The following is a 27,841-nucleotide window of genomic DNA, read 5'->3' as shown; positions in this document are numbered from 1 at the left end:
GAATATAACAGTCTTAAAGTAGAGAAACGGTGTGATACACACCTGAACTGGCTATCTGTAGAAGAACCGATAAATCGCGCCGCGTACTCGCTTAAATACTCAGTTAAATATGAATCAACCAATCAGAGCAAGAATATCGACTCAAATGTTATGAACTCGATCTGAGTAAAACTCGTTTTGAAATAAACTGAACTGATATAAAATACTGAGACTCGAACATTTAACGTAAAACACCGAGACAAGGTCAAAATGAAAGTTACGACTATTTACATCGGTAACAATGTCACATGACCAAAGCCAAATCACGTGAACAGTTTGATATTAAAATATCAACTAGCTACAGTCATCTTCGTTACACAAAAAAAATCCAGGTAACAAAGATCGACGTCGAATAGACCATTTTGCGCATCAACTTCGAATTAATATTCTGGTTGTGATAGTATGGCAAATAGAGTGTTTTTAAACGTGTTTAGAAAAGGAAAAGAAATAGTTCGTCTATTAGGCAATTATGCAAGAAAGCCAGCAGCAGAAGCAATCCATACCAATACTTTTTATGTGGGACCCTTCAGACTTACTCACTTTAGAACTAATGTTTCAGCACTAACCAGTCAGTTGAGACGAAGGGCTGCTTTTAATTTTGGTAGAGCAAATGGCAGAACAGTTCCATGTTTAGGTTTTGCTGGTTTTGCTATAAATGCGGCGTATCAAGATGGAAATTATAGTACGTTGTCTCCAGAAATAACGGTAAGCACTTCAAAGCTCTTGAAAAGTGTTACCTGCAGCATTTGAAAAGGGCAAGTTATTTCACACCAAAAAGGGCACTGTTTACGGGGCGCCGAATGGGACTCTTGTGGTTTTGTACTCAAAATTCAATTTAGTGCAGACAAAAGTGAATTTTATTCAACAAAAATAAATTCGGATGAACAAAATTTATAACATACTACAAATTTTCAATTTTGTGTCACAAAAGTAAATTCTGTGTCCACACAAAAATCATTTTTTTTGTGAGACAAAATTGAATCTTGTCACAAAAGTCTATTTTGTATGCAAATAAGTTTACCGAATCAGTTGGATATGCAAATGATTCTCTCATCACGATTATGTAGGAAGGTTTCTCATTGGATATAGAAACCGCGGGACTCGCAGACTCAGGTTTCCGATTACTTCGAGCAACGCAGGACGGTTAAGGCCGATTTAAGTGAAATTAAAAAAAATATATGTATATTTTAAGTTGGATTCTATAGTAAAAGTGTTTTGAAATTACTAAAATTGCTGTTATACGTTTTGTATGAGATTTGTTTTAAAATACGCCATTTTTCTACTTTCGATTTATTGGGATTTTCCCTGGTGAATCACGTGATCATTTCCTGACATCTTTTAACTCGACTATAAAATGCTTATTGCCCGACCTGTTAATCGCAACCAAATTTGTTAAAATTTGACAAGATAATTTGAATTAATGTGTTTGTCCCTAATTTTGCTGGAAAAAGAAATGAATCGTCAGATTAGCCAAGAAAATTATATTAGAAATATGTTGTGCGATGAAATTTGTTAATCTGTCAAAGTCGGCGAAAGATTATTTTGTTCCACTATTCCTCACTTTTTTTGCTAGATACAGATAGATTCCTTATTTCATTGTGATTCAATTGATGTATGACACAAGTGGAACAGGTCGGGCGAGATGAAAAACCGACATAGTACGTGTCTAACTTTCGTTTCCCTTTTGTTTACAATTGCTCAAATGATCTATCTTTAAATTCAAGATTAAGAGTCACAGTGGGTCATACGATTACGATATCAGATATTTCTTTCACTAATGTGCTTTATTATAACCGTGCACATTCGTACTTTATCCACTGTATTGCAGTGAATATTTTAAGGGTAATCAAGGGAACCAAGGTTATAGCAGTAATCAAGGGAACCAAGGTTATAGCAATAACCAAGGGAACCAAGGTTATAGCAGTAATCAAAGGAATGTTTAAGTTTGTAATACACGTGTACATGATGCTGCACATTTGAATTCATTTGCATATCCAATAGATTCTGTAAACTAATTTGCCTACAAAATTAACTTTTGTGACACAAAATTGAATTTTGTCTCACAGAATTGAATTTCGTGACACAGAATTGACCTTTGTCTCACAAAATTGAATTTTGTGACACAGAATTGACTTTTGTGACACATAATTGAATTTTGTCTCACACAATTTAATTTTGTGACACAAAATAGACTTTTGTCTCACAAAATAGATTTTTGTGACACAAAATTGGTTTTGATTACAAAAAAGATCAAGTCCCATTTGGCGTCCCTTACTGTTGACATAAGAGGCTAATTTGAAGACATTTAATTACATCAACTTGTCAGAGAGTAGATCTCGTCGTTTTCTAGACAGAAGCAATTCTCGCCAATCTGCACACAAAAATTTTATTACTCAATGAAAATCGTTTTATGATAGCTCATGTTTGAGAGCAAAATATCAAAATGAACTTATTTCACAGGAAGGGACGAAAAATCGGTTGGCGGGAATAATTGTTGGCTAGAACTACTCTTTAACCAGTATTTAGGGAAAATTGATATAAAAGGTAGAGTGCTTACGAAACCCATCACAAAGGTCTGGATGCGCAACCAAAAAGGTCTGTAGTGAACACTAACTTAATTGTTTGGAATAAATTAAGCTTAACTACATGTTGTTATTAAAATCTACATCACAATCATTACAAAGTTTGGGAGGGTATTTACATGTTGAAATCTCAAAGTCCATCTAATGGTTTGACACGTCTTATTTGTGCAACTCTTCTTGCTGCTCAGAAGCTTTTCTTGATTTTTTTTAGGAAATATTTTAGATATGCATATAGGAATATAAAAACTGTCAGGTGGGTCTAAAGGGAGAAAATCCAACTTTAAATTTGGAAATAAACATATATATGTACATGTGTGAGTTTGAGTTTATAGACGCGGTACATGTTCACGTATCATGCTTCAAATGTTATTATAAGGTTTTGTGTGCAGGAAGTATTGTATGCAGGTGTTTCCTGTTACAAACTGTTTGCGTATCAGACGTGTTTTGACCTGTTGAAGTAAAGAGACGACAGCACGCACGAGTTATGATTGGATGACACTGAGGAAAAAGGTGTCGTTCGAAAATTCTTTATTCAACGCGTTATATCGGCAAAGTGTTCTCGCTTAAAAATAAAAAATAATTTCTTCTGATAATTCTCTGTGCAACTACTTTTAGTTCGACAATTCTAATTATAAATACTGTTGTTGGGTGAGAGATTCGGCATTTCAAACAATTAGCGGCTGTATACATAGGTCAACACAATTAACCGAGACAAGATAAAACTATGTTTATTTCTATTTATAGATCGTTCGTCATACAATCGACCCTTTGATGCTAACTTTGGGATAGTCGATGAGAATGCAAATGTTGCAATGCCCAATATATGCGAGGAAAATTCTTCTGTTCTACCAAACCCCTTCCTCGCGGAAGTGTATTTTGCACAGAGCCCCATTTACTTACCACAAAAGGTCTATTGCACTACATAGTCTTTTTGAACATGAACGCATTTCAAGAAGTACATGATCGTTCATTAAACAACATTTTTTCCGGATTATTGTGGGCTATACACACCATATAAAAGTTCTATAAATACTGAAGTCGTCTGCTTAAGCATATTTAATATATCAAGTTTGACATTTTGGTAACAGTTAAGTTAAGAAATTTGATTTTTTTCTTACAATTTTACGGATTAATGTAGACATTATATCCCTTTTCATCAGGTACTGCATCCATATTTTCTTAAGTTTTTGTGAATCGGATCGGAATCGTTAAATCGTTTTTGTCCCGACATTGGTGTGCAGCGATTGTTCAATAAATTGCCATGTAATGAATTACTATTTTTAAGTCGCAGATTCTGATTGCAAGTACGTAATTTATTCATGATGGCATGTATATCTTATATGAAACTAAATGCTTCGCTTCTGGAAGCGAAGCAATTACTGATGTTTGACTTTGTATAGAGGAAATGCTTGAAACTAGTTGCCAACTACAGGGATATAGATGGATGTATTGAAAAATCCGTCAACTCCTGTCTATCCAATACCATGATGGAGTAAGGTTACGCAAGATTGGTTGATTGATTGTTATGGTTTAACGCCCGAGCAGCAATATTTTAGTTATATTCAGGCGATGAACATGAAATGGATGATAAAATGAACATGAAATGATAATGAAATGAAAAATGGAATGGGACACAAGGATAATGGGGTCGACAAATTTTGATTGCCACTGGAAATAGGAAGAGGTGGGTAGGGTCGGGAAATTCAGCCCCTGTGGCGGTGCCCTATTGTTCCTACTCCGGCAGAATACCACAGAAGGGTTCTTTAACGTACGAGGAACGTGACGTCTTTCCCAACACGTTGCACCACTATGATTTGCGGTCAGGTTTTCCCGTATTATGTCCTTACGTCCCCACCATGAAACATGCCAGGGGTACCTCCATTCCACCAACTGGGGCGCACAACCCAGTTGCTTTGTGGGTAAAGCGCCCTTTTGCCCCCGTCCAAGGTGTTGAGCGCTATTTAGTCGCCTTTTACGACAAGCTTAGTGCTGCTTCGAGCCTTTTTTTTTACACCCGGACCCGCACGGGGCAAAGTTACGCAAGAAAAAAGACTCAGACGTAGGATATGTGGAGATAAGGGTCGACACTTTGTTTGGCATGTTGATCGTAACGATTAGATGGTGCGTTTTGGAATAGCTATCCTCGGCCGTATGGACGAATTTTCCTCTCATATGATATGGTTAGAGGCAGTACGTACAAACAATGACCCATTGGTAGTTAACAGCCGTGCCTGTTCTGTAAAACTAAGTGGAGATTAAGGAAATTATAATTATTGAACAACAGATGTCTTTGTGAAAGGAACCGCGATGATATTAAGTTTTGTTTTTGGAAGTTGTAATCTAATTTATTATTTGGCAAAAACTACACCACATGTAATTTGATTTAGCCTGAAAAAAAAAAATAATAAAATTGCGAAAAAATTATGTTCACGTTCATTTCTTTCAGTTAAATAAATGGTTCCGGTTGCTCTCATTTTTGCAAAATTTCAAAATAAAACTATTCAATTTGATATGTAATGACATACTAACAGAACTATGTAGAAGGTGGACATTTTGTTAATCCAGATTCGCTTGCAAATAATTGAAGTCGTGGATTCTCCCCCTACCTTCCGGAGGCGTTTTAAATTGCAAGAGCTTGTTAGGGGAGATTGTAACCATGCTCTGAAGTCTGTCGAGCTAAAAGCTCAGGTGTTTGAAGTCAAGAAGAAATTGACATAAATAGACGTGATATACAGTGTGTGTGATTTAGTGGTATTCTGTGGTATTGTTATAAATGAAAACGAATGGAGAATTCCAGAAAACTGTGAAGAGGCAATAGAATAATATCTAAATCTTAGAAACTCTTTTTACAACAGCTTTTAAATAAACAACAAAGAATATGTGACCTTGTCTGAGGGGTCTGGGTTGTAATCATTCATATCATGATGCACATGTGTATATGGTTTCATCATGATAGCCTATTTCCTTCATGTAAAACTTTACATCCACCTTCTATTTAATATGGAACAGACAAAGAGAAGGACGGACACACAAACTCGAATTCTTTAATTTATTCAAGACGGGCATAACATCAAAACAGATTTATAAACAATTTTTGAGCCTTTTTTGATATACATGTCGCACTCTACATGTATTGAAAACGATAAATTAATTTTTTCAATATATATGTCCACGCGTTCAAACCACGTTTCAGTCCTTTCTTATGGATGTGATTCATAATACACTGGCTAACCCCACTCATCAACTCCAATATGGTTTTCAAGAACCCTAATACTTCCTATTAAAAGAATCGATTTGTCGCCAAAAATAAACTAGAGCATTTTTGGCGTGTTGTTTTTTTTAATGTTTGTGCTTTGATTCCTCAACCCTCTTCTTTCTGCAAAAAGAAGTAAATTGACATAATATAAATACTTCGTTAAACAGCACAATATTTCAGCTTTCCAACGGTACCACTAAAGATGTGGTAACACTTAGAGTTATTGAGTTATATGCAATATGTGAACCCCTAAACCTCCGAAAAATTACTTCAATTGACATAATTTTCAATGTCAAAAACCCTAGAGTATTGATGCTGCCGCAAAAATGGCTTATAATGAATTTTCTGTCTAGTACTATCACAATTAGTATTTCTAGGGTTCTTTTGATGACTTTGATGGCGATTTTCATAATCAGGATTTATAACAAAAATGGCTTTAAATTGCCATAAAAAGTCCTATGATTTCGACTCTACAATTGATTGTAAGACAAAAACGTATCAGATTTGGTATCATTTGAAAGATAACTCGATTTTCTACACCATGAAACAGGACAGTTTATTTTTATATAGGAATTTTTCTAGAATTTCAACTTCATTAAGGTGAAAAAAAATGCCACCCCTACCCCTGAAAAAACCACGTAAACATGAATCAAGGTGGTAAGTTTTGGCGTATAAACACTGTAAAAAAACAAGTTTGGCACATTTGTTACAAGTATCAATGTATCCAAAATATCTGCTCATTCCAAGCGCTAAATAAATCTCATTTTCACCGGTAATTTGCATTTATCTTAAAATACTGTATTTCAAACAAGCTGTTATACATTCAAAAACGCTTAATAAACATCTTCGAGTTCTAATGATCTAAAGTACTGAATAATTAAACATATTCAAGGAATTTCAGTAGAAAGAGTTGTACCCCTACCGCGCTATAATATGTCTCAATATGAAAAACAAAATTGTTAACAATGCCTTTCTGGCCTAATAACGGAGATATTTATGTATAAATCATATCTTTTAGCATGCATGCTTAATTTGACTAACAAAATATCCATTTATCCAAAATTAACGATTATTTTATTATCCATCGAATGCTAACAAATCAGAGACGTTTTTTCTCATGTAATAACCTGAAGAGTCGAATTTATAGCACTGTTTATGGAAAATTCGAAAATTATTTTTTTTCCATTTTTGATCAATTCTGACTATGAAAATCGCGACGGGTCCACCACCCAGAAATATGGAGTGTGATAGTATTAAATAGAAAACACCAAATAAGCCATTTTGTACTGAAACATCAGTACTCTTACGGTTTTTACATCATTTTTTGTGTACATATAACTAAAAAAACTTAAGTGTTTCCGCATCTTTCTTGATACCATTGAAGAGTTGAGACATTGTGCTACATAATTTTTGATTATTATTTATATTTGATGTCTAGGGGCAATTTAGACCCTCGACCAATAGAGTAAGGTAATCTTTACTTTTGTCCAAGCGGGGCACAAAGATTGGCTTACAAAAGAATCCAAGAAAATTCTTTGGCGACAAAGTGATCCGTAAATTGTAGATACCTGAAAATCATCCTAACTTTGATGCTTGGAAGGGATGCACGGTAAACCCTCCAAGCCGTGGATTCCATTATCAAATAATGTCTGAAGTCTTAGATATGACATTTCTGTGAAGATATTAGAATAGAATAACACGACTTGTGCCAAGTTTGGTCCAGTTCCATTTGAAGGATTTTTTAAAATGTGATACTGTTGTTTTCCACAGTTTTAATTGTACTTTTCATCTGGTAATTTATTTAAATGTCCATATAGTTCTCAGATTTCTACATCCAGAATTTAAGCTATTTCCTGACTTGGTACTATCCTATAGAGGAACGTAATTCTAGGTATCGTAGATATCATGCGATCATTTTTACCCCCCCCCTCCCCCTCACACACACTTTCTGAAAAAAAAACCATCTTTTCAGGTATGAAACAGATTATGATAAACTTTGTTGACTGTATTCTAGTTGATGAAAATATGAGGTAATAATTTTTGTGTAAGGAATACTTCGGAAATTGATACTAGGACTGGGTCGACTAAGGGAGACAATTACGCGGTAAAATAAACTTTGTACAAAGTTATATATGAACCTGTATACAGTCTTTAATAGAATCGTTCTTAATATCATATTTTGATGTATCCAAACATAGTGATAAGAATATATGATGGACTGTCCTTCGTTGGGATATACAATGAAATTTTGGGAAAATATTATCCATGTAGTGATATATTTTTTGCAGTTGGGGTCATGTTTTTGATTTATCAAAGAGTAATCAAGGGAACCAAGATTCCAGCGGAAATCAGATAATTACATTAAAGAAAATAAAGTAACTAAAATAATACATACAAAGTAACAACAGTAAATGAGAAACTTATACTCTAACTAAAAACTGGGAGCATAAACCAGATGCACCGTTAGGGTAAGCGTCCTCTACTTTTCTAGAAACATCTGCCGAGCAAGTTGCTCATAAAAAATTCGGGGTAGACGAAAGAGGAATGGGTGATACAATTTTGAAAGTGGAAAACCCAAGGAACATTTGTGTAAATTTGGTTTAATTACATTCAGAAATTCCAGAGAAGATCTTTGAAAATTATTGAACGGACGATGGATACAAATTGATGTTCTATCATAGACCTGCATTTTTTCATGAAGCGTAAAAAAAGAGCGCGAAAGGCATACATACAGGATAGATAAAAAAAACCATGACATTGTCGTGTACGGTATATCCCAACTTCAAATATATCGCCTCGTAAACATGAAGGAGTTCAAAAACATTCACACTACTGTGGGAGCGGGGTGTAGGATCCCTTGTCATTACCAAGGATATATAAGTGGACATACATTAACAAAATTTAGTGTCTCGTCGAACAGAAGTTGATATTGGACAGAAATAGAAATCGCTTTCAATGTATTATAGACATGTACTTTAGTTTAGTGGGGTAGGACAAAAATTTGGAAGAAATTCCTTTGGTGGGTTTAGAAATATTAATGAAATTAAAAGGAGACAGACCAATGCGTGGATGATGAAAATAGCTACTTGTAACATTGTCCTTTGGACCTATTTTATTATCGGGTGATATCATTGCAACATGGATAATCTACACAACACACAGTTGCCTATTCACTCTAATCTTTTTGCACAAGACAATGATCAGACGTCTTGAAAGATGGGTAGTGGAATAACAAGTTATTTTTTTGTCCGGAAATTCTGCTTAAAATGTATTGCAGATGATCTTCATCAATTAACACAATTTTTTTATGAAAACAATCATTTCATTCGAAACATCATCTTCTAAAATAATTTGATATTTATCAAAAGATCATACAAGACAAAAGATCAAAATGTTTGAACATGTAAGATTTTGATATCCTGCTCATCACATATTTCATGAGAACCTCCATCTTCAGGCAACTTTTACTTTATATCATGATATACAAAGAATTTTACAATTTCTGACTTCATTTGCAGTCCGTTGGAAGAAACAAAACAAATGAAAACCGTATCAATAGTTTCGGCAAGCTCTGGCATAACGTATGAGTTGTGATATGAACACTCCATACGCAGGAGCCGAAGGGATGTTGCCACAGATGAAAGGAAAGTTGACAATTCTGAATGAAAAGTCATCACGTTTGTCGTAAAGTTTGGTCAATAGTTTTCCTTTACCATCGATTTCTAAGTGTAGGTCAAGATATGAGGCTGACTTCACAGTGCTTGTAGTATCCTTTATCTCAAATTCTTTTGGGTAGATGCGATGTATCAAATCCCCGAAATTAGGATTGTTTAAAGATAATACGTCATCTATATAGCGGAAACTGAGATTGAAGGATCTAGCCAAACAATATTCTTTCTTTCGGATCAGATCAGCTATAAAGTCAGCCTCATAAGAGTGAAGGAATAGGTCAGCAAGTAAAGGAGCACAATTTGTTCCCATTGGAATGCCGACCGTTTGTTGAAAAAAAACACGTCCACCACACTGGACAAATATGTTGTCAATTAAAAATTCCAGCATTTTGTAAACATCTTCCTCTGTATATTTGGAAGATGATTTGGAATTATTTCTTACAAAGTAAGAGTAATCTCTACCAAGAACTAAATATGTGTATCTAGGTGTACCATCTTTTTTGGAAAAACAACGATGCATAATGTTTTTAAGTCGGGATTTTAACTGAGTATGGGGAATAGAAGTATACAGTGTTGAAAAATCATAGATTTTAATGCTATTATATTCAGATAATAGTCTTGAACTGATTGTTTCCAAAAGATCTTTCGAATTTTTCAGGATCCACATTGAATTAATCACTACGGGAGTAACAAGTGTTGTAGTAGGACTGTAGACCCTCTTTGACAGTTGTGAGTATAGAAGTTAAAAGTTTTGAAAGAGGTTTGGTGATACATTTTGCAGATCCAGCTATGAAACGTTGTTTGTATGGATTCTTGTGAAGTTTAGGAATCCAGTACATAGACGGTAAATCACAATCATCGTCCTTGGTAGAGAGACCAAACGAGGATAGCACAGATTTGTGGTTTTCTACAATCTCTACAATTAAAAAATGAGATATTTTTGCACATTGAATGAGTGCAAATACTTGAAAAATCCTAAATGGTCTTATATTATTCTTTAATCGTAAGAAAAATGTCAAAATATACATCATATGTTAAGCTGGGACACAGTCTTAACATTTCCAATTTTAAAAAAATGACATACTTCTGCAGATTGTAAGGATGCGAATAGTTTTAATTTCTATAATGGTCCAAAATTATTGTTAAAATATTAAATATGGCATTATTAGTATGCGGTTGGTGGTTGCGATTTTAATCATATATTTCTGCCAATTGAAAGGGAATCAACATTTTTTTTATTTTAAAAAAATGGTCTTGTTATTATTGCTCAATATGTTTGATATGTCAATATTAAAATAATACGAGTGTCTTTTTCACAAAATTATGCAAGTCCAAATTTTCAAAAATTACATATGTTTAGAAAACGTATGAGCGAGAACATTATTGATCTATAAATCGACCAGAAATTAAATATTGTAAGAATGTACTAAATGTTTAAAAAAGTCAATTAATAATGAACTGCGACACCTTAAATCATTAAAAATTATTCGACGTTTTTCTTTAAATTCTTTCAATTGCTGTCATAGAAATATGATAGGTAGTTTGCTAGAGGAAAAAGGCAAAGCAACTTTTTTTCGATTGACCAATTACCAATCAAAATTATTCCCTCCCCACATTCGCCATTGCCACATCCCAAACAGATACTGTATGTGCCTACAAATATATGTATATAATGGTGGCTTAAGATCTTAGATTTTGTAGGATTTGCTGCAGGAGGGAATCAAGACCAGTCCTATTATTCGGCAACTGTTTTTGCATACTGTAAACTCTGAGAGACTTTTTGAGGCAAGAAATAAGCTGGACAATAATCGACATGTTTCAGGTTTGTATGTAATTAAATAACATCACTGAATAAGTTCAATATGAAAAAATGCCCATGCACATATTTTGTACATGTCTTGGATTAAAATTTATAAATTTAATGTAAGACTATCTCCAGTTTCTATCGATCAATATTTTACTAGGGCAGGATAATCCCTTATCATTTGTGAATATTTCTAAATGTACAAATGTGGGTGAATGTTTTCCTGCCTGGTTTCTGTGCAAAAAAAATGAGTATGAGTGTTCAGATCTCTATAAAATTCGGGTTCTGGGATTGAAGACGAGGAAGACAAATCGCCTGTCACGTATGATGATTTAGATTACAAAGGTAGGTTTGATATCTTTGTAAACATGAAGTTCATTTATAGATCCTTATACTCTTGGTGTATTAATGATGTGTTTGAATTTTTGTTGTACAATTGCGGCATGTTGCATTTGCAAGATAATTGTGCATTTTTGCCTGTAGTCACTTGGATTTCCTGCAATACATGTAGTATTATATTAATACTTTATTTAATATTTCAACATCTTATGTACATACATGTACATACAAATTTTGGTAGTATCTAAGAATTATCTGTCCGTCCTTGTGTTTTTCTATCCCTATTTCATTTAAGCGCAACGGGATTTCAATGATACCATAAAGAGGAGATTGGTATCATATGTAGATGTGCATGAAGGAATTATGCAAACATTGTCACAGGAGGCTAAAGAAAGATTATCCAACTTAACTGTTTACCTAGTTACAGCGGTAGGGTCTAAAATGTGTAACCCATAGCCGGACCCGTAGCAACTTTTCAATTTGTCAATAGAACAACATAATATTATAAAAATATTCACTGACGATACATTTGCATAAGACTTTTTATGAGAATTTCTTTTTCAACCTGGATAAGATCGTCTCGGGAATCGTCTGGTACGGGGATACACGCAAAGTACCGCAAGGAATTAAAACTCAATCACTTGATTTTGAAAACAATATCAAATCTTTCAAAATTTGATCCAACGTCTTAAATTGAAGTTTTAACCTTTTACTGTCTTCATAAAATTCTGATAGAAATAGTCAATTATTATTTTGGTACGGTAACTTCCGGTTACTCATTGCAGACCTTTTGATGTCAGAAAACTGACCAAAAAAAGAAATAGTAGAAAAGAATAAATCATTTTCTTGACTAAAACTAACTGCAACGGACTTTAACACATCTCATGCAATTTTCAGTTCTTGACATACCGTACGTACTAATGAATATTTCTACAAAAAATTAATTGGAACGGGGAAAAGTTGGTACGGGAATGAGTACAAGTTAGACACTACCGGTTACACTTTTTAACCACAACTCCTCCTAAACGACTTTCAAGGAAACTTGGTGAAATTTAATGGGAAGGTTATATGATCATGTTATCGTCATCATCATCAGACATTTAATCTGCGTACAAAAAGTTGCGTATAAGTATATGGATCTTTTTTTATATTCTACCACAATCTTTTGCATTACAAATGGAGTGCTGGGATCGGTTGTAAGGTTTGTGACTTGAACCAATTAGGTTTGTTTGTTTGTTTGTTTGTTGGGGTTTAACGTCCGAGCAGCAATATTTCAGCTATATTCAGACGATGAACATGAAATTGATGATAAGATGAACATGAAATGATGATGAAATGAAAAAGGGATGGGACACAAGGGTAATGGGGTCCACAAATTTTGAATGCCACTGGAAATAGAGAGAGGTGGGTAGGGTCGGGCAATTTAGCCTCCTGTGGCGGTGCCCTATGTAGGTTCTTTAACGTGCAAGGAACGTGGCATCTTTCCCAACACGGTGCACCACTATGGTTTGCGGTCAGGGTCTCCGTATTATAGCCTGACAACCCAGCATGTAACACGCCAGGGGTACCCCATTCCACCACCTGGGGCACACATCCCAGTTGCTCTGTGGGCAGAGCGCCCTAGCCCCCGGCTAAATGAACCAATTAGGAAAAAGTAGCCATAATGTCACAAAAACATTGTCCTGCCTTCTTTCTGTGGAAAACTTTGAATATGATATTAAGATCTAAAAACAATAAACTACAATCTTTCATACCACAAAAAAGTTTTTTGTTGGATTTAAAGGGACCATTTGCGAAGACAAAGTTGCCAATAGTGATACTTACAAGGAGAAATGTTCAGAAACAAATGGCAAGGACGACACATGGTCTATCAAGTATGATGATTTGGATTACACAGGTGGGTTTAATATATTCATACGAGCAGACAAAGCCAAAGCCGAAAACAACATTGTTTTCGTCTGCAAAACGTTTCACACCCAATGTTTATAACCAGAAGTAGACGTAGAAAATAATAGCGGTGATAAGATCTATGCTGCTTCCACACCCTGCAAAAAAGAGATTGTGGAAAACCATAAATCTGTGCTATCCTCTTTTGGTCTCTCTATCAAGGACGATGATTTTGATTTACCGTCTATGTATTGGATTCCCAAACTCCATAAAAATCCACACAAACAACGTTTCATAGCTGGATTTAAAAATGTATCACCAAACCTCTTTCAAAACTTTTCTATACTTACAACTGTCAAAGAGGGTCTAGAGTCCTACCACAACTCTTGTTACACCCGTAGTGGTATTAATTCAATGTGGAAAATTCGAAAGATCTTTTGGAGACAATCAGTGCAAGACTATTATCAGAATAAAAAAGTATCAAAACCTATGATTTTTCAACACCGTATTCCCTGCACTCAGTTAAAATCCCGACTTAAAAACATTATACATGTTTTTTTTTTTCAAAAAAAGATGGTACACCTAGATACAAATATATAGTTCTTGGTAGAGATTCCTCATACTTTGTAAGAAATAATTCCAAATCATCTTCCAATTATACAGAGGAATATGTTTACAAAATGCTGGAATTTTTAAGGACAATATAATTATCCAGTGTGGTGGACGCGTTTTTTCAACAAACGGTCAGCATTCCAATGGGAACAAATTGTGCTCATCTACTTGCTGACCTATTCCTTCACTCTTATGAGGATGACTTTATAGCTGATCTGATCCGAAAGAAAGGATATCGTTTGGCTAGGTCCTTTAATCTCTGTTTCCGCTATATAGATGACGTATTATCTTTAAACAATCCTAATTTCGGGGATTTGATACATCATATCTACTCCAAAGAACTTGAGATAATGGATACTACAGACACTGTGAAGTCAGCTTTATATCTTGACCTACACTTAAAAATCGATGGTAATGGAAAATTGTTGACCAAACTACGACAAATGTGATAACTTTCCATTCAGAATTGTCAACTTTCCTTTCATTTGTGGCAACATCCTTTCAAAACCTGCGTATGGAGTATTCATATCACAACTCATACGATATGCCGAAGCTTGCCGAAACTACCCTGACTTTTTGTATCGCGTTACAATTCTAACAAGTACTCTTCTGGAACCGGGATATGTTGTTACAAGATTGAAAGAATAATCAAGGGAACCGAGGTTATAGCGGTAATAAAAAAAAAACGTAATCCAGGGACAAAGACCACCATGGAAAACAGACATATACAGCAAATAACATGAAGTAACTAAAATCATACATACAAAGTAACAAAAGCAAATGAGCAACGTGGACTACACTAAAAACTGGGAGCATGGACCAGGTGCACCGGTAGGGTAACCGTCCTCTGCTTTTCTAGAAACACCCACCGAGTTGCTCATAAAAAGTCATCACCACAGAAGTTTTATGGTCGTCATCATAAATTCATGAATCGTTATAGTGTATCCATCTACCCAATAAAAACTGACTTCTTCAACGTGTCATAGTTTTCCTTTTCTCTCTCGTCTCCCACTGACTTGATTTTCTTTTATGAGCAACTCAGCGGATGTTTCTAGAAAAACAGAGGACGTTTACCCTACCGGTGTACCTTGTCCATGCTCCCAGTTTTTAGTGGAGTCCGAAGTGCTCAAAAGTCTTGTACATGATATACATCACGTACTGAAGAAACAGTTGAATCACACCATCATAATCATAATACAAAACCTAAATTGCCCAGATCAATTACAAAGTACACACATTCCGGGATTTACATTGTGTTTTTTTTATTCAAATGCATAAAGAGTAATCAAGGAAACCAAGGTTATAGCGGTAATCAAAAGAATGTAATCCAGGGACAAAGACCAGACATGGAAAACAGACATACACAACAAAGAACATAAAGTAACTAAAATCATACATACAAAGTGACAAAAGCAAATAAGCAACTCGGACTCCATTAAAAACTGGGAGCTTGGACCAGGTGTACCGGTATGTAAAATTAGCAATCGTATATTATCATGTTGTCATCATCAGTAGACATTTAATGTACGTACAATAAGATAAGTTTTTTTTTTTCAACTCTGCCACAATGTTTTATATTGTAAATGGAGGTCTGTGATTGTTTTGGGGGTTTTGGACTAAAACAAATTAGGAAGTAGTGGCCAAATGGTTACCAAATTAACGTTCTCATCTTGGTTTCCATGCAAACCTTTGATTATGAGTGTTCAGATCTCTATGAAATTAAACTTCAATATTTCATACCACAAAAGATTTTTTTGTTGGATTGAAAGGGACTAGCTGCGAAGACAAGGTTGACAATAGTGATACCTAACAGGAGAATAACTCGTGTTCAGACTGACGATAAGAATAACAAATGGTCGGTCAATTATAATGAATTAGTATGATGAAATTGAAATACAATCTTCATATTGAACAGAAATGTTTTTGTTGGATCTAAGAGATCAGTTGTGAAAACAAGGATGACAATAATGGTGCTATAATTAGTACCAAGCTCTGTATATATCTATATGTAAAAATGTTGGTAAATATCATTTGAATGATGTCTAGCTGAGTACTTTAATTCTTTTCTAAAACTGTAGATGTTGTTGACAACCCAAGCCAATCACCAGTTGTCCTGACAACCAACGATTGTGGAGAAGAAAGTAAAGAAAAAAGATTAACATATAGTTACATTGAAGAAAACAGACAACATGTATATGAAGAAGAAGGTGAAGTAAAATTGATTCAAACTAGTCCCATAGAGAAGTACAATCAATGGGAGGTAACTGATAGTTCTATAAAGTTCAATAAAGACGAGGGTTGTACTGATGTAAAGACTAGTTGTGAAGACGAGGAAGACAGTGGTGATGGTTACATGGAAAATGACCCAGAGACCAGTAGTGACGAAGAAGGTGACAAATTGCCTATGCATGAATTAGATTACACAGGTGGATTTAGTAGCTCATTTTAGTTAAATCCAAGTTCTTGTTCAGAGTAATCAAGGGAACCAAGGTTATAGCTGTAATCAAAATAATGTAATTCAGGGACAAAGACCCGACATGGAAAACAGACATACACAACAAAGAACATAAAGTAACTAAAATCATACATACAAAGTAACAAAATCAAATGAGCAACTCGGACTCCACTAAAAACTGGGAGCATGGACCAGGTGCACCGGTAGGGTAAGCGTCCTCTGCTTTTCTAGAAACACCCGCCGAGTTGCTCATAAAAAGTCAATTCCGGGGTAGACAAACGAGGAAAGGAAAACTATGACCCGTTGAATAAATCAGTTTTCATGGTGCAGATGGATACACCATACCGATCCACTTGTTCATGATGACGACCATAAAACATCTGTAGTGATGACGTCAATCTTGTAGCAACATAACCCTGTTCCAGAAGCCTATTTGTTTGAGTTCTAGTGCTATTGCCTAGTTCAATTACACGAACGACACTCCAGGATTTACATTGTGTTTGTTTTTATACAAAAACAACAATAAAAAACAATTTGCAGTCGAATTTAATCATGTTGTCGTCATTTTCTATAGACATTAGATATCCGTTCAATAAGTTGACTATAAGTGTGTTGATCTTTTTGAAATTCTACCACTATGTTTTATATTAGAAAAGAAGGGTTGTGATTGGTTTTGGGGGGGTTAACAAATTAGGAACTAATGGCCAAAAGGTTACAAAATGAATATAGAATAACAGTTACTTTCGATTTTGATACTTACAATATCACAATCGAAAGTAACTATTATTATTTTTTGGTCCTTTTATAGTTGCATTATTGATTAATGTACTTAAAGCAAAACATTGTCTATCGTCAATCTAAAGAAGGTGATTTATGACGTCATAAACACTACAATTGCTTTGACGGATATTTTTGAATATCTTGTTATGTACGAGTGATAGAAAAATATCTATCAATAAGATCAGAGGAGACAAGTATTATCTTGAAAAAAAAAGATAGCCAACGCAGTAATTTTATTTCTTTTTACTTTTAATTTCAATTTCCGATACAGTTTTTTCGAACTCCACTAAGTTATTAGTATTTGGTCAATCGGGAAACAGAATTTTGATCTGGTGACTTGCGTTTCTATTGAAGAGCGTCGTTAAGGTCAAAGAGTAAAAAGCGAAACTATACCGATTGCGTCGGAAAAAGTACAAATTACCGATTCTCCTGCCTGGTTTCTGTGCAAAAAATTGAGTATGACTGTTAAGGTCTCTATTAAATTGAACTGCAATCTTTCATGTTCGATTAAAAGGGCTTGGTTCAGAGACCAGTTTTGACGTCAAGGAAGACTGTGGTGATGCTTACAAGGAAGACGGCTTGTGTTCTGAGACAGAAGACAAGGAAGATAAATGGTCTGTTAAGTATAATGATTTAGATTATTCAGGTGGGTTTAATATCTTTGTTATCTGAATATAATAGCATTAAAACCTATGATTTTTCAACACTGTATACTTCTATTCCCCATACTCAGTTAAAATCCCGACTTAAGAACATTGTACATCGTTGTTTTTTTTCAAAAAAAAGATGGTACACCTAGATACAAATATATAGTTCTTGGTAGAGATTCCTCATACTTTGTAAGAAATAATTCCAAATCATCTTCCAAATATACAGAGGAAGATGTTTACTAAATGCTGGAATTTTTAATCGACATATTTGTCCAGTGTGGTGGACGTGTTTTTCAACAAACGGTCGGCATTCCAATGGGAACAAATTGTGCTCCTTTACTTGCTGACCTATTCCTTCACTCTTATGAGGCTGACTTTATAGCTGATCTGATCAGAAAGAAAGAATATTGTTTGGCTAGATCCTTCAATCTCAGTTTCCGCTATATAGATGACGTGTTATCTTTAAACAATTCTAATTTCGGGGATTTGATACATCGCATCTACCTAAAAGAACTTGAGATAATGGATACTACAGACACTATGAAGTCATCCTGATATATTGACCTACACTTAGAGATCGATGGTAAAGGAAAACTATTGACCAAACTTTACGACAAACGTGATGACTTTCCATTCAGAATTGTCAACTTTCCTTTCATCTGTGGCAACATCCCTTCAGCACCTGCGTATGGAGTGTTCATATCACAACTCATACGTTATGCCAGAGCTTGCCGAAACTACGCAGACTTTTTGTTTCGCGCTAGAACTCTAAAAAATACTCTTCTGGAACAGGGTTATGTTGCTACAAGATTGAAGTCATCACTACAGAAGGTTTATGGTCGTCATCATGAACAAGTGGATCGTTATGGTGTATCCATCTGCACCATGAAAATTGATTTATTCAACGGGTCATAGTTTTCCTTTCTTCGTTTGTCTACCCCGGAATTGACCTTTTATGAGCAACTCGGTGGGTTTTTCTAGAAAAGCAGAGGACGCTTACCCAACCGGTGCACCTGTTCCATGCTCCCAGTTTTTAGTGGAGTCCGAGTTGCTCATTTGCTTTTCTTACTTTGTATGTATGATTTTAGTTACTTTATGTTTTTGTTGTGTATTTCTGTTTTTCATGTCGGGTCTTTGTCCCTGGATAACATTCTTTTGATTGCCGCTATAACCATGGTTCCCTTGATTACTCTTTGTAAACATCAAGCTCTTGTTCAAATTCCTACACCCTTATACTTCTCATTTACTAAATAGAGTGTCTGAATGTTTGTTGAATAATTGCGAACAATGGCAGTTTTCAGATAATTGTGTTTTTGTTGCCTGTAGTCACTTGGTTTTTCTGCAATATGTATTATTTTTAAGGTGTGTTTGAAAATTACATAGATCTACATACAAAATGTGGGAGAATATAGAAATCTTGGCTGAGAGTCTTTCAGTCCTTGAGTTTATCTGTACAACTATTTTGTAAGTGAAACTCCTCCGGAAGGGAACTGCTCGAGGATTTCAATGAAATTCTATAGGAAAGATTGGCATCATATGCATATGTGGTGCATGAACAAATCAGATTATTGTTGGGGAGCTTAAAAAGAAGACAATCCAACTTTATATGTTAAACCCTTGTCAACACAATTCTTTCCTAACTGCTTTAGGGACTATGATGAAATTTCATGGTAATTTGGGCATCATATGTGAATGTGCATGTAGGAATATAATTATTGTTGGGCACCTCCAAAAGTCGATAATCCAACTTGTATATGTACTTAAAGGTTTAACGTTTTTAAACCTGGTAAGTGGTCTCAACTCCTGTTTAACTGCTCAAGTGAATTTAATAAAATAGTATATTTTGGTTGGGCATATAACAATGTACATGTATGTATGAATATAATATTTGTTTGAAAGAATAATCAAGGGAACCAAGGTTATAGCGTTAATCAAAAAAATATAATCCAGGGACAAAGACCAGACATGGAAAACAGACATACACAACAAAGAACATAAAGTAACTAAAATCATACATACAAAGTAACAAAAGTAAATGAGCAACTCGGACTCCACTAAAAACTGGGAGCATGGACCAGGTGCACCGGTAGGGTAAGCGTCCTCTGCTTTTCTAGAAACACTCGCCTTTGAAAACGACAAAGGAAAACAATTACTTGTTGAATCCTTGTCAGCGCATTTCATTCTGAACCACTCTTTTTTTTCTTTCGTAAAAACCATTCTATAAAATATAAGCTTATTTTCAACAAGAATATTCCTTTTAATCCGTATTGGTGTAGGTAATAAATAATTCCAATCCGTATTGTCCTTTCTAAAATTCATTGCCGTGCACTAAAAACATCATACCAAACTTTATTTCATATATTTTATATATTTCATAAATTTTTGTAGTATAGTTATTTCCTAATTATGTAACCGTTCTTTATCTAACATGGTAAACAGAATATTTAACCATTTATATTGTTATTAAAAATACTTTTCTTTTCCCTGTGCATTTAAGTGCAGTAATAAAAGAACTGACATCTATCATTTTTAAGCCACCATATATATAATTCATATATATACTCCCTTCTCATTTTGTGTACTGGGTATTCCATATAAAAAAAAATATATTTTTATAACAAGACCAATGTAGGATGAAGCAATGTCAAAAACAAATAGTTCAGAGCAGGAAGCATAAGTGTTTTGACTACAGATATTTTCCCTTTAACTTTCAATTTTCTTTTGGACCAAGTTGTGGCAAGGTTTTTTTAGTCTTTCGTTTATGGCTAATATTTGATTTAGATTTGCGTCCAATGTCTAAAAGTATTTAATCGTCATGAAAAGTTCCCGTCATGACATGATATTTCTTCACTATACTTCTTGCTCCCAATACATACCACTTGTGTTTTAGAAAAAAATACTTTTTGCCCAGATAGTTTACCACCTTGTATAACCCCTGGTCTGATGTTTTTTTGTAAAACAAACCTTAACCAAGCTAATAATAGAATGTCCAAAATTAAAAGAAACTGCTAAACATTCATGAAAAAGTCTTCTCAAAGTCTATCTATAGCAATAAGCCAGGAATATTTTTATCTTCTGTATTTTCCAATATATCATATATCAATCTAATGTTATCTCCAATATTTCTCCCACTAATAAAGCCTGTCTGATCCAAATTGATCAGTTTAATTCTATTTGCAATACATCCAGACCATATTTTATATACTGTGTTTAATAAAGAAATAAGGCGCCAATTTATCAGTAAATGTCTTGGCTTATAATCCTTCGGAAAGCAAGTTATTATTCCTTGTTTTTAGATGACTGATATTTCTCTAGTATGTAAGCCACAATTTACATCACTCTTGTGATTTTAATGAAATTCTATAAAGTATTGGGCACCAAATGTAATTGTAGATGTTATTGTCAGAGGACGCCATGGAAGATAATCCAACGGTTTTACTTGTATAAACCTTGTAAGCACAACCCCTTCTAAACTCCTCTGTGGATTTTAATAAAACTTTACAGGAAGGTTGGGCACTATATATAGAAATGCATGAAGGAATGTAACTTTTGTCAGAAGACACTATAGTGACATAATCCAACTTAAGAAATTAAACCTCGGAAGAACAACTTTTCTTAAACCCCTTCACGAAAACTTTAGTTTAGTCATCATATGTAGACGTATGCTGTGTCGAAAAAAAGTTGAGATGAATATCTGGTAGTTAATTGGAGGAACCAAATTGGGTACTTTTGAAAGGAACATTGTTCAATAACATTCAAGTATGAAATTTGTAGATGGAAAATCCATGTTCTTAGAATGCCATCATACCTTTTAAATACTCACATACTAAAAACGTTTAAACATCCGTAAAAAGGCCGAAGTATTGCGGAAGGGTGACTTAAGATCATCTTAAAGTTAGCTATACGTACAAATAATCCCCTTGCTCTCTGCTTTTTATAACTTACATAAACTTAACTGTCTGAATATTGTAAAGCTTGAAGCAATGAAGCTTTTATTGCCTCAAAAATAACATCCCCTTCCTCAAATTTACATATTTACGTCCGGTTGTGATAAGGATGACTTTATTTCGTAAGTAAACCACGCCCCTTTTCTGTCAGCCAAAAGCAAGAATTCATTGTAGATATGTTGATTGAGAAATGTTTGTTGAGAAATGTATGAAAACCATGCATTGCTAGGTCGGATCGTATATCGATGGAAAATACATTCTGGACATCAATTTCATGGTAAAAAGTCAAATTAAGTATAAAATCAATGTTATATTGACATAACACATGTATCTATTTGTTTCGTAATTCTATCTTACATTTTTTATTTTCCTTTTTTTATGTTGTTAAATTGACTTTGTAACATGAATGTTGTATGATCGAAATCGCATTATGTACAGACCACAAATCGCTTCCGAGGATGTTCATGAAGAAATATAATTTTTACATCACCACAAAAATCATTGTTTGGTGCTGTCGTCGTCGTCATCCGTTTCGTCGTCAGAAGACACTTGGTTTTCGTGAGATAATATTTTGTTAGTGTCGACTAATTGTTATAAAATGTTGATATGATTTTACGAACCACTAAAGGAAGGTTCATATTTAATTTGGAGTTTATGGCACCTACCGTTTTAGAATAAGGGACCACAAAAATAAAAATGTGTTTCAAAAAACCCATGGAGAATGTTTTTCTTCCGATTTTGATATGGTTTTTTTTTGTGTTCCTTATCTAACTCTGGTAAACAAATTTATCAACAGCTTTTTGCATTTTTTGACCATTTTCAACTTCACAGGGGTCAAAGCTGCCACTGTTTTATTTTTCGTCCTATTTCTAAATATTTTTTATTCCTTATGAAAATCCCTGTATGATGATTTTCGAGTTATAAGGGGTCGAAGGGGCCACATCCCCAAAAAAGGAAATCGAAATTTTTCGTCCGATTATAAATTTGTTTTATTGGATTCCTTATGTAAATCTCTGCCTGCATTTTTCTATTAGGTTTCAGATATCTCTTATGGCTTTTGAGATATAAGGGGTCAAAAAGACCACACACCAAAAATCGACTGTTTTTTTGTGTGTTTTTTTTTTTGTTTTTTTGTTGTTGTTGTTGTTTTTTTTTTTTGTCTGATTTAGAAAATTTGTATTTCTATTTCAAATTTTGTGCAATATAGTGTCCATACCAGTTGTTGTGTCAATTATGAACTGTAGGTCCTTATGCTTAAGTGTTACAAAAACTATTGTGTCTATATTGTGTCTAAACCAACTGTTCAGGTTGTATTATGCTGCGCAAAGCTTTCAATTGTTGGATACTCCAAAGAGTAATAATCCAACGTATGGGTTTTGACATTAAATATTTCAGTGTACTTTAAGATTGGGTACTCTCACATTGAGCTTGCTCACACATCTTGTCGTAGCTCAAAGACTTGGAAATATTATGAACCATGTACTAAGGTTTTTCCTCTTCCAAAGAAACAGTTGATGTCCGTATAATAAATTGAGTATTAATGTATGAATTCTACCACAATGTTTTGATATACCCCATGCAATAAAGTTGAGGAGAGTATAACGTTTTTCACCCGTCCGAAAGGGGACCAAAAAGAATTTTCCTGATGTTTTATATGACATGTGATAATTGAGTAATGGGAATGGATCTCTTTAAAAGTGCCTGATCCCCGAAGGAAAATTGGGATTTGTTTTGGGGGTTGTGACAGGAACCTTAAAGGAATGAAGAACTAAAAGATATCACACATAATCTGGTCGAATTCTTATCATGTTCAAATTTCTTATCTGTGTCAAGTTTCTAAGCTGTACCAGAGTTGGATTGTGTGTCCATTCTTGCCCCATCTGTTCGTGGTTTAACCTCTGTAATTATGTGTGTGTGTGTGTGTGTGTGTGTGTGTGTGTGTGTGTGTGTGTGAAATATCGGACTCTAGATATTGATGATTGCTCTGTAAGTTAAAAATGTAAATATTTCATATACTAGTTCTTAATACTTGAAATCCAGATTTCAGAAATGGCAATTGATTAAACAAATATAGCTTGAAACAAGTTTGGAATTTCAGGGATTTAACATTTTTGTTTGTGCTTAGCTCAAACGTTGTTTCTTAGAAATTTCATGTTACCATTATATTTTCATATTTAAATGTTAGATTTTGATTTTACATATAGGTATTCTCCAGGGAGGTTGTCTTTAGTGCCTAGAGAACACAGCTAGTGGCAACAGTTTTACAGAGAGATATATTGAGTGATATGAAACATTGCTGTAATTGTTGACTGGTTATATATTTCATAGAAGTGACTGACATTTCTTTTTATATTCTGACATACCCAATACACACTTTTTATATATCTAGGTCACAATGTAATTTTATTTTGTTTTCTTATTCTTGTTTTTGTTTCTTAATTTGTAAAGAAACTAATAATATCTAAATACAGTTATAAATTAGAATTTTGTACTTTTTGCAACAATCCAAGTAAACTCATGACATGTGTTTTGTGAATGCACATATTTTTAATGATGTATTAGTCGAATTTTGATACCAAAATTGAATGACTTAATTTATCTGTTTCATCCCTGTTTTATTTTAAAACATTATTTAATTAATAAGAATACTATGTAGCCTAGTGTTTTTTTTTTAATTTCGATTTGATTTTTTTTATATTTTTATTTTTGCATGGGCTTTTCCTACATGGAAATGCTTATCTCTATGTAATATATTTTTTATAAAAAAAATCAAATAAAGGTATGGCATTGTGATCAGTGTTACTAACGTCCGTTCACCTTCTTCTACTCACAATAACTTGAGTAAAGTATCTTTTTGAATTAAATAAAAATAAATTAACCTTTTTTTTTTGTATATTAACACATCGGTCTTAGAGCAAAGCAGAGTTTTTGGAAGTTTTTGCCCAACGCCATTTGAAAGTAAGGGGCTACAAGAGAGAAACTAGATGTTTTCTTTAGAATTAGAAGATAAAGTTAATTGAAAATCCATTTTTATGATTCAGATGTCAATATATTCCACTTGAAAATCTGTTTCAAAAGTTTTATTTTTACAAGGTAGACTTATCTTTAATCATTTTAGAGTTAAGGGATACGAAATGGGGGAAGGAGAGAAAACTTGTAGCTTTTTGTTGGATTTCTTATGAAAATTTTCAATCAGTTTCCATATATATATCATATATAATTAAGTTATAGAAAGCGAAGGCAAAGATTTTTTATTAGCACTCTAAATGCAAAACTTTTACCTTAAAACTTTAATTAGGGCCCGCTACGAAAAGTGGTGTTAGCTCTATAGTGTTCACTCTGTCCGTACGTAGGTTACAAATCCGTGTCCAGGCTGTAACTTTTTTGTCTTTCGGTGTAGGCTTTTGATATTGTGCTTGTTGGTAGATCACGTAAAAACTATGAGTCGTGTACCATAGATAGTAGCCTATTACCTTGAACTTTGACATCAAGGTCAAATTTTTGTTTTTTCGGTGACAAACTTGTGTCTGGCCTTTAACGGTTTTGTCTTTGGCTGTGAGCTTTTGATATTAGGCCCGTGGGTAGATCACTTTAAGACGATATATCGCCTACCATTAATAGTGGCCTATGACCTTGAACTTTGATTTCAAGGTCAAATTCTTATTTGTGTTCTGTGACAAACTTGTGTCTAACCTGTTAATTTTTTTCGCTTTGGGCTTTTAATATTTGGCCCGTTGGTAGGTTACAAAAAGACGGTGTGACGCGTGCCATGGATACTGGCCTATGACCTTGAACTTTGATTTAAAGTCAAATTCCTGTTTTTCGATGAGAAAGTAGTGTTTCGGCTGTTCCCTTTTTATCTTTCGATGATAGCTTTCCATATTTGGAAATTTGTTAAGCAAACATGCATGTGATTCCATACCTCTTTCTCAACTGATAAATATGTATATTGAAGATGAGTGCCGCATTAAAAAACTGAAATTTTTCCCCAACTCCATTTCTTATGTATGGCTTAATTGCCGAGGTGGGGCCCAGAGGGACGTATTCCATCTCAATGATTTCTTGTTTAATTTAAGGCTTTGCGCTATTTTGTGTCAAAACCAGTTGTTGTGTCCATAATAAACTCTACATCCCTATGCTTAAGAGTGTCAATCACTAATATTATGACCACATTTGCCCCGAGGGAACAGAGTTCAACATGCTGCGATCGTATCTTGCTGCACATCCTGAAGATGTTTATTCATATTATGTACTACTCCATTTGCTTCAGTGTGCTTTGTTATTTGATATGCAAGCTAGTGTTCGTTGTTATGCGTTATTATGCGTTTTTTCCTCATTGTATGCTTAGTAGTTTTATATAATGAAATACGATGTTTTGTACATGATGATTGCTGAATTATGTCCATGTAATGTTATGTTATGTATAGTCGGTTGAAGTGCTCTGTATAGCTATTTGTTGTTCATCTCTTTTATGGTATCCGATTCTTAATAAATATTACTCAAGTTTCAAGTTTTATAAATACAATCAGACAGTAACATATACTGTAACAAGACGCAGCCAATATAACACATATACCAAGGCGAACAGGACAAATAAGCACATTTCATACAACAAATAACTTATGTATCCAATACATAGATTCGGTTATAACAATGACTAATCAGTTCAGGTAAGTAATAAAAGCATGTCAACCAAGTAAAAAAAAAGACCGGATGTTAATGAATTGGATAGACGAATGCGATTACGATAGTATTTTTCAGACAGAAATAAATATTAAAATAATTTTGAAAATGAAGCAGAAATTGACCAGGAAGTGTCTAGAAAAAAGAAATCATGTTGGACAACAGACAAAAGAAAAAACGATAGCTTGATCTTTACTTAAAACTAATTACAGAGGATTAAGAAGACTTGTTGTTCTGATTTATCACAAGATGAAAAAGACGCTTTTTTATTTGATATCTGACTCTGATATCGTAATACGTCTTTGTGACAAGGGTTCGGGTGTACGCGTATTAGATACGGATGGTAAAATATTTTAAAATAATTTTATATAAAAAGAATTGAGTGAGAATTAACATACATGAAAATAGATAAAGATATTACCAAGAAATACCCACCTAAAAAAAAAAACAAAAACAAAAACAAAAACAAAAACAAAGAAAACTAGTTAACAAACTACATAGAAAAGGATACATCTCAATTGAAATAAAACGCTACATGCTGCCTAGAAATGTACAACCTGGTCGTGAGAAAGGTAATCCAAAGATGCATAAAGTGGCTTGCCCTTTAAGTATTATAGTCAGTAAAAAAACAATACCATTTGGACTTGGTGTAAGGGTAAGACGTATTTGCGAGGAAGAAACCAATCATTTAAATGAAAGAAGGAAGCTAAAGTCACGGTTGAAGAGGATATAAAGAAGATGTTTGTTTTTTGTTTTATTTTTACAATTGAATTTTTTTATTGCTGCCTTTTAACTTTTTAAACATGACTGGTGTGTTGCTGCTTTTAACTTTGTATACCCCGCCACAAGCAGCGGCAGGTATTATGTGATACCTTCAGAAAAATTATGCAGTTGCGGGTCTATCCGTCCGTCCGCGTCCTCTGGTTTTCAGAAGATAAAATGAGAACGTACATGTATATACATAGACATAATTGTTTTTTGAATTAGATATTCAAGTGAATTTGGTGTGTTATTGACATGCATGAATAACCTCCTGTCTAATGTTCATAAGAAACTTAAATGGTGATGTATTCTTCTTTGTTGATGCGGGTTTGGGGACAGTAAATTGGGTAAGCGTGTGAGTTTCTGTGAAATGC

The 27,841-nt window shown here is 34.1% G+C and overlaps 1 protein-coding gene across 2 annotated transcripts; it reads left to right on the top strand.

Moving 5' to 3' along the window:
- The first annotated feature begins 333 nt into the window (after window positions 1-333).
- Window positions 334-26,526, top strand: LOC148601079 (uncharacterized). Of its 2 annotated transcripts, none has more exons than XM_088554991.1 (6): window positions 334-744; window positions 11,250-11,370; window positions 13,475-13,588; window positions 16,269-16,616; window positions 17,940-18,071; window positions 24,227-26,526. In XM_088554991.1, exons 1-6 carry the CDS (start codon window positions 442-444, stop codon window positions 24,250-24,252), a joined length of 1,044 nt encoding a protein of 347 aa, XP_088411117.1. In that variant the 5' UTR covers window positions 334-441; the 3' UTR covers window positions 24,253-26,526. The 2 variants fall into 2 exon arrangements, with proteins under 2 accessions (XP_088411117.1, XP_088411118.1); XM_088554992.1 differs by having other exon boundaries at window positions 337-744; window positions 16,269-16,580.
- Window positions 26,527-27,841: the final 1,315 nt, after the last annotated feature.

This window comes from Perna viridis, chromosome 12, assembly GCF_037379345.1.
Source record: "Perna viridis isolate PV_CMFRI_1.1 ecotype Kerala chromosome 12, ASM3737934v1, whole genome shotgun sequence".
In the NCBI taxonomy this organism is placed as follows: Eukaryota; Metazoa; Mollusca; class Bivalvia; order Mytilida; family Mytilidae; genus Perna; species Perna viridis.
The sequence above is the reverse complement of the archived record's forward strand: the minus strand, read 5'-3'. Positions and strand labels throughout refer to the sequence as shown.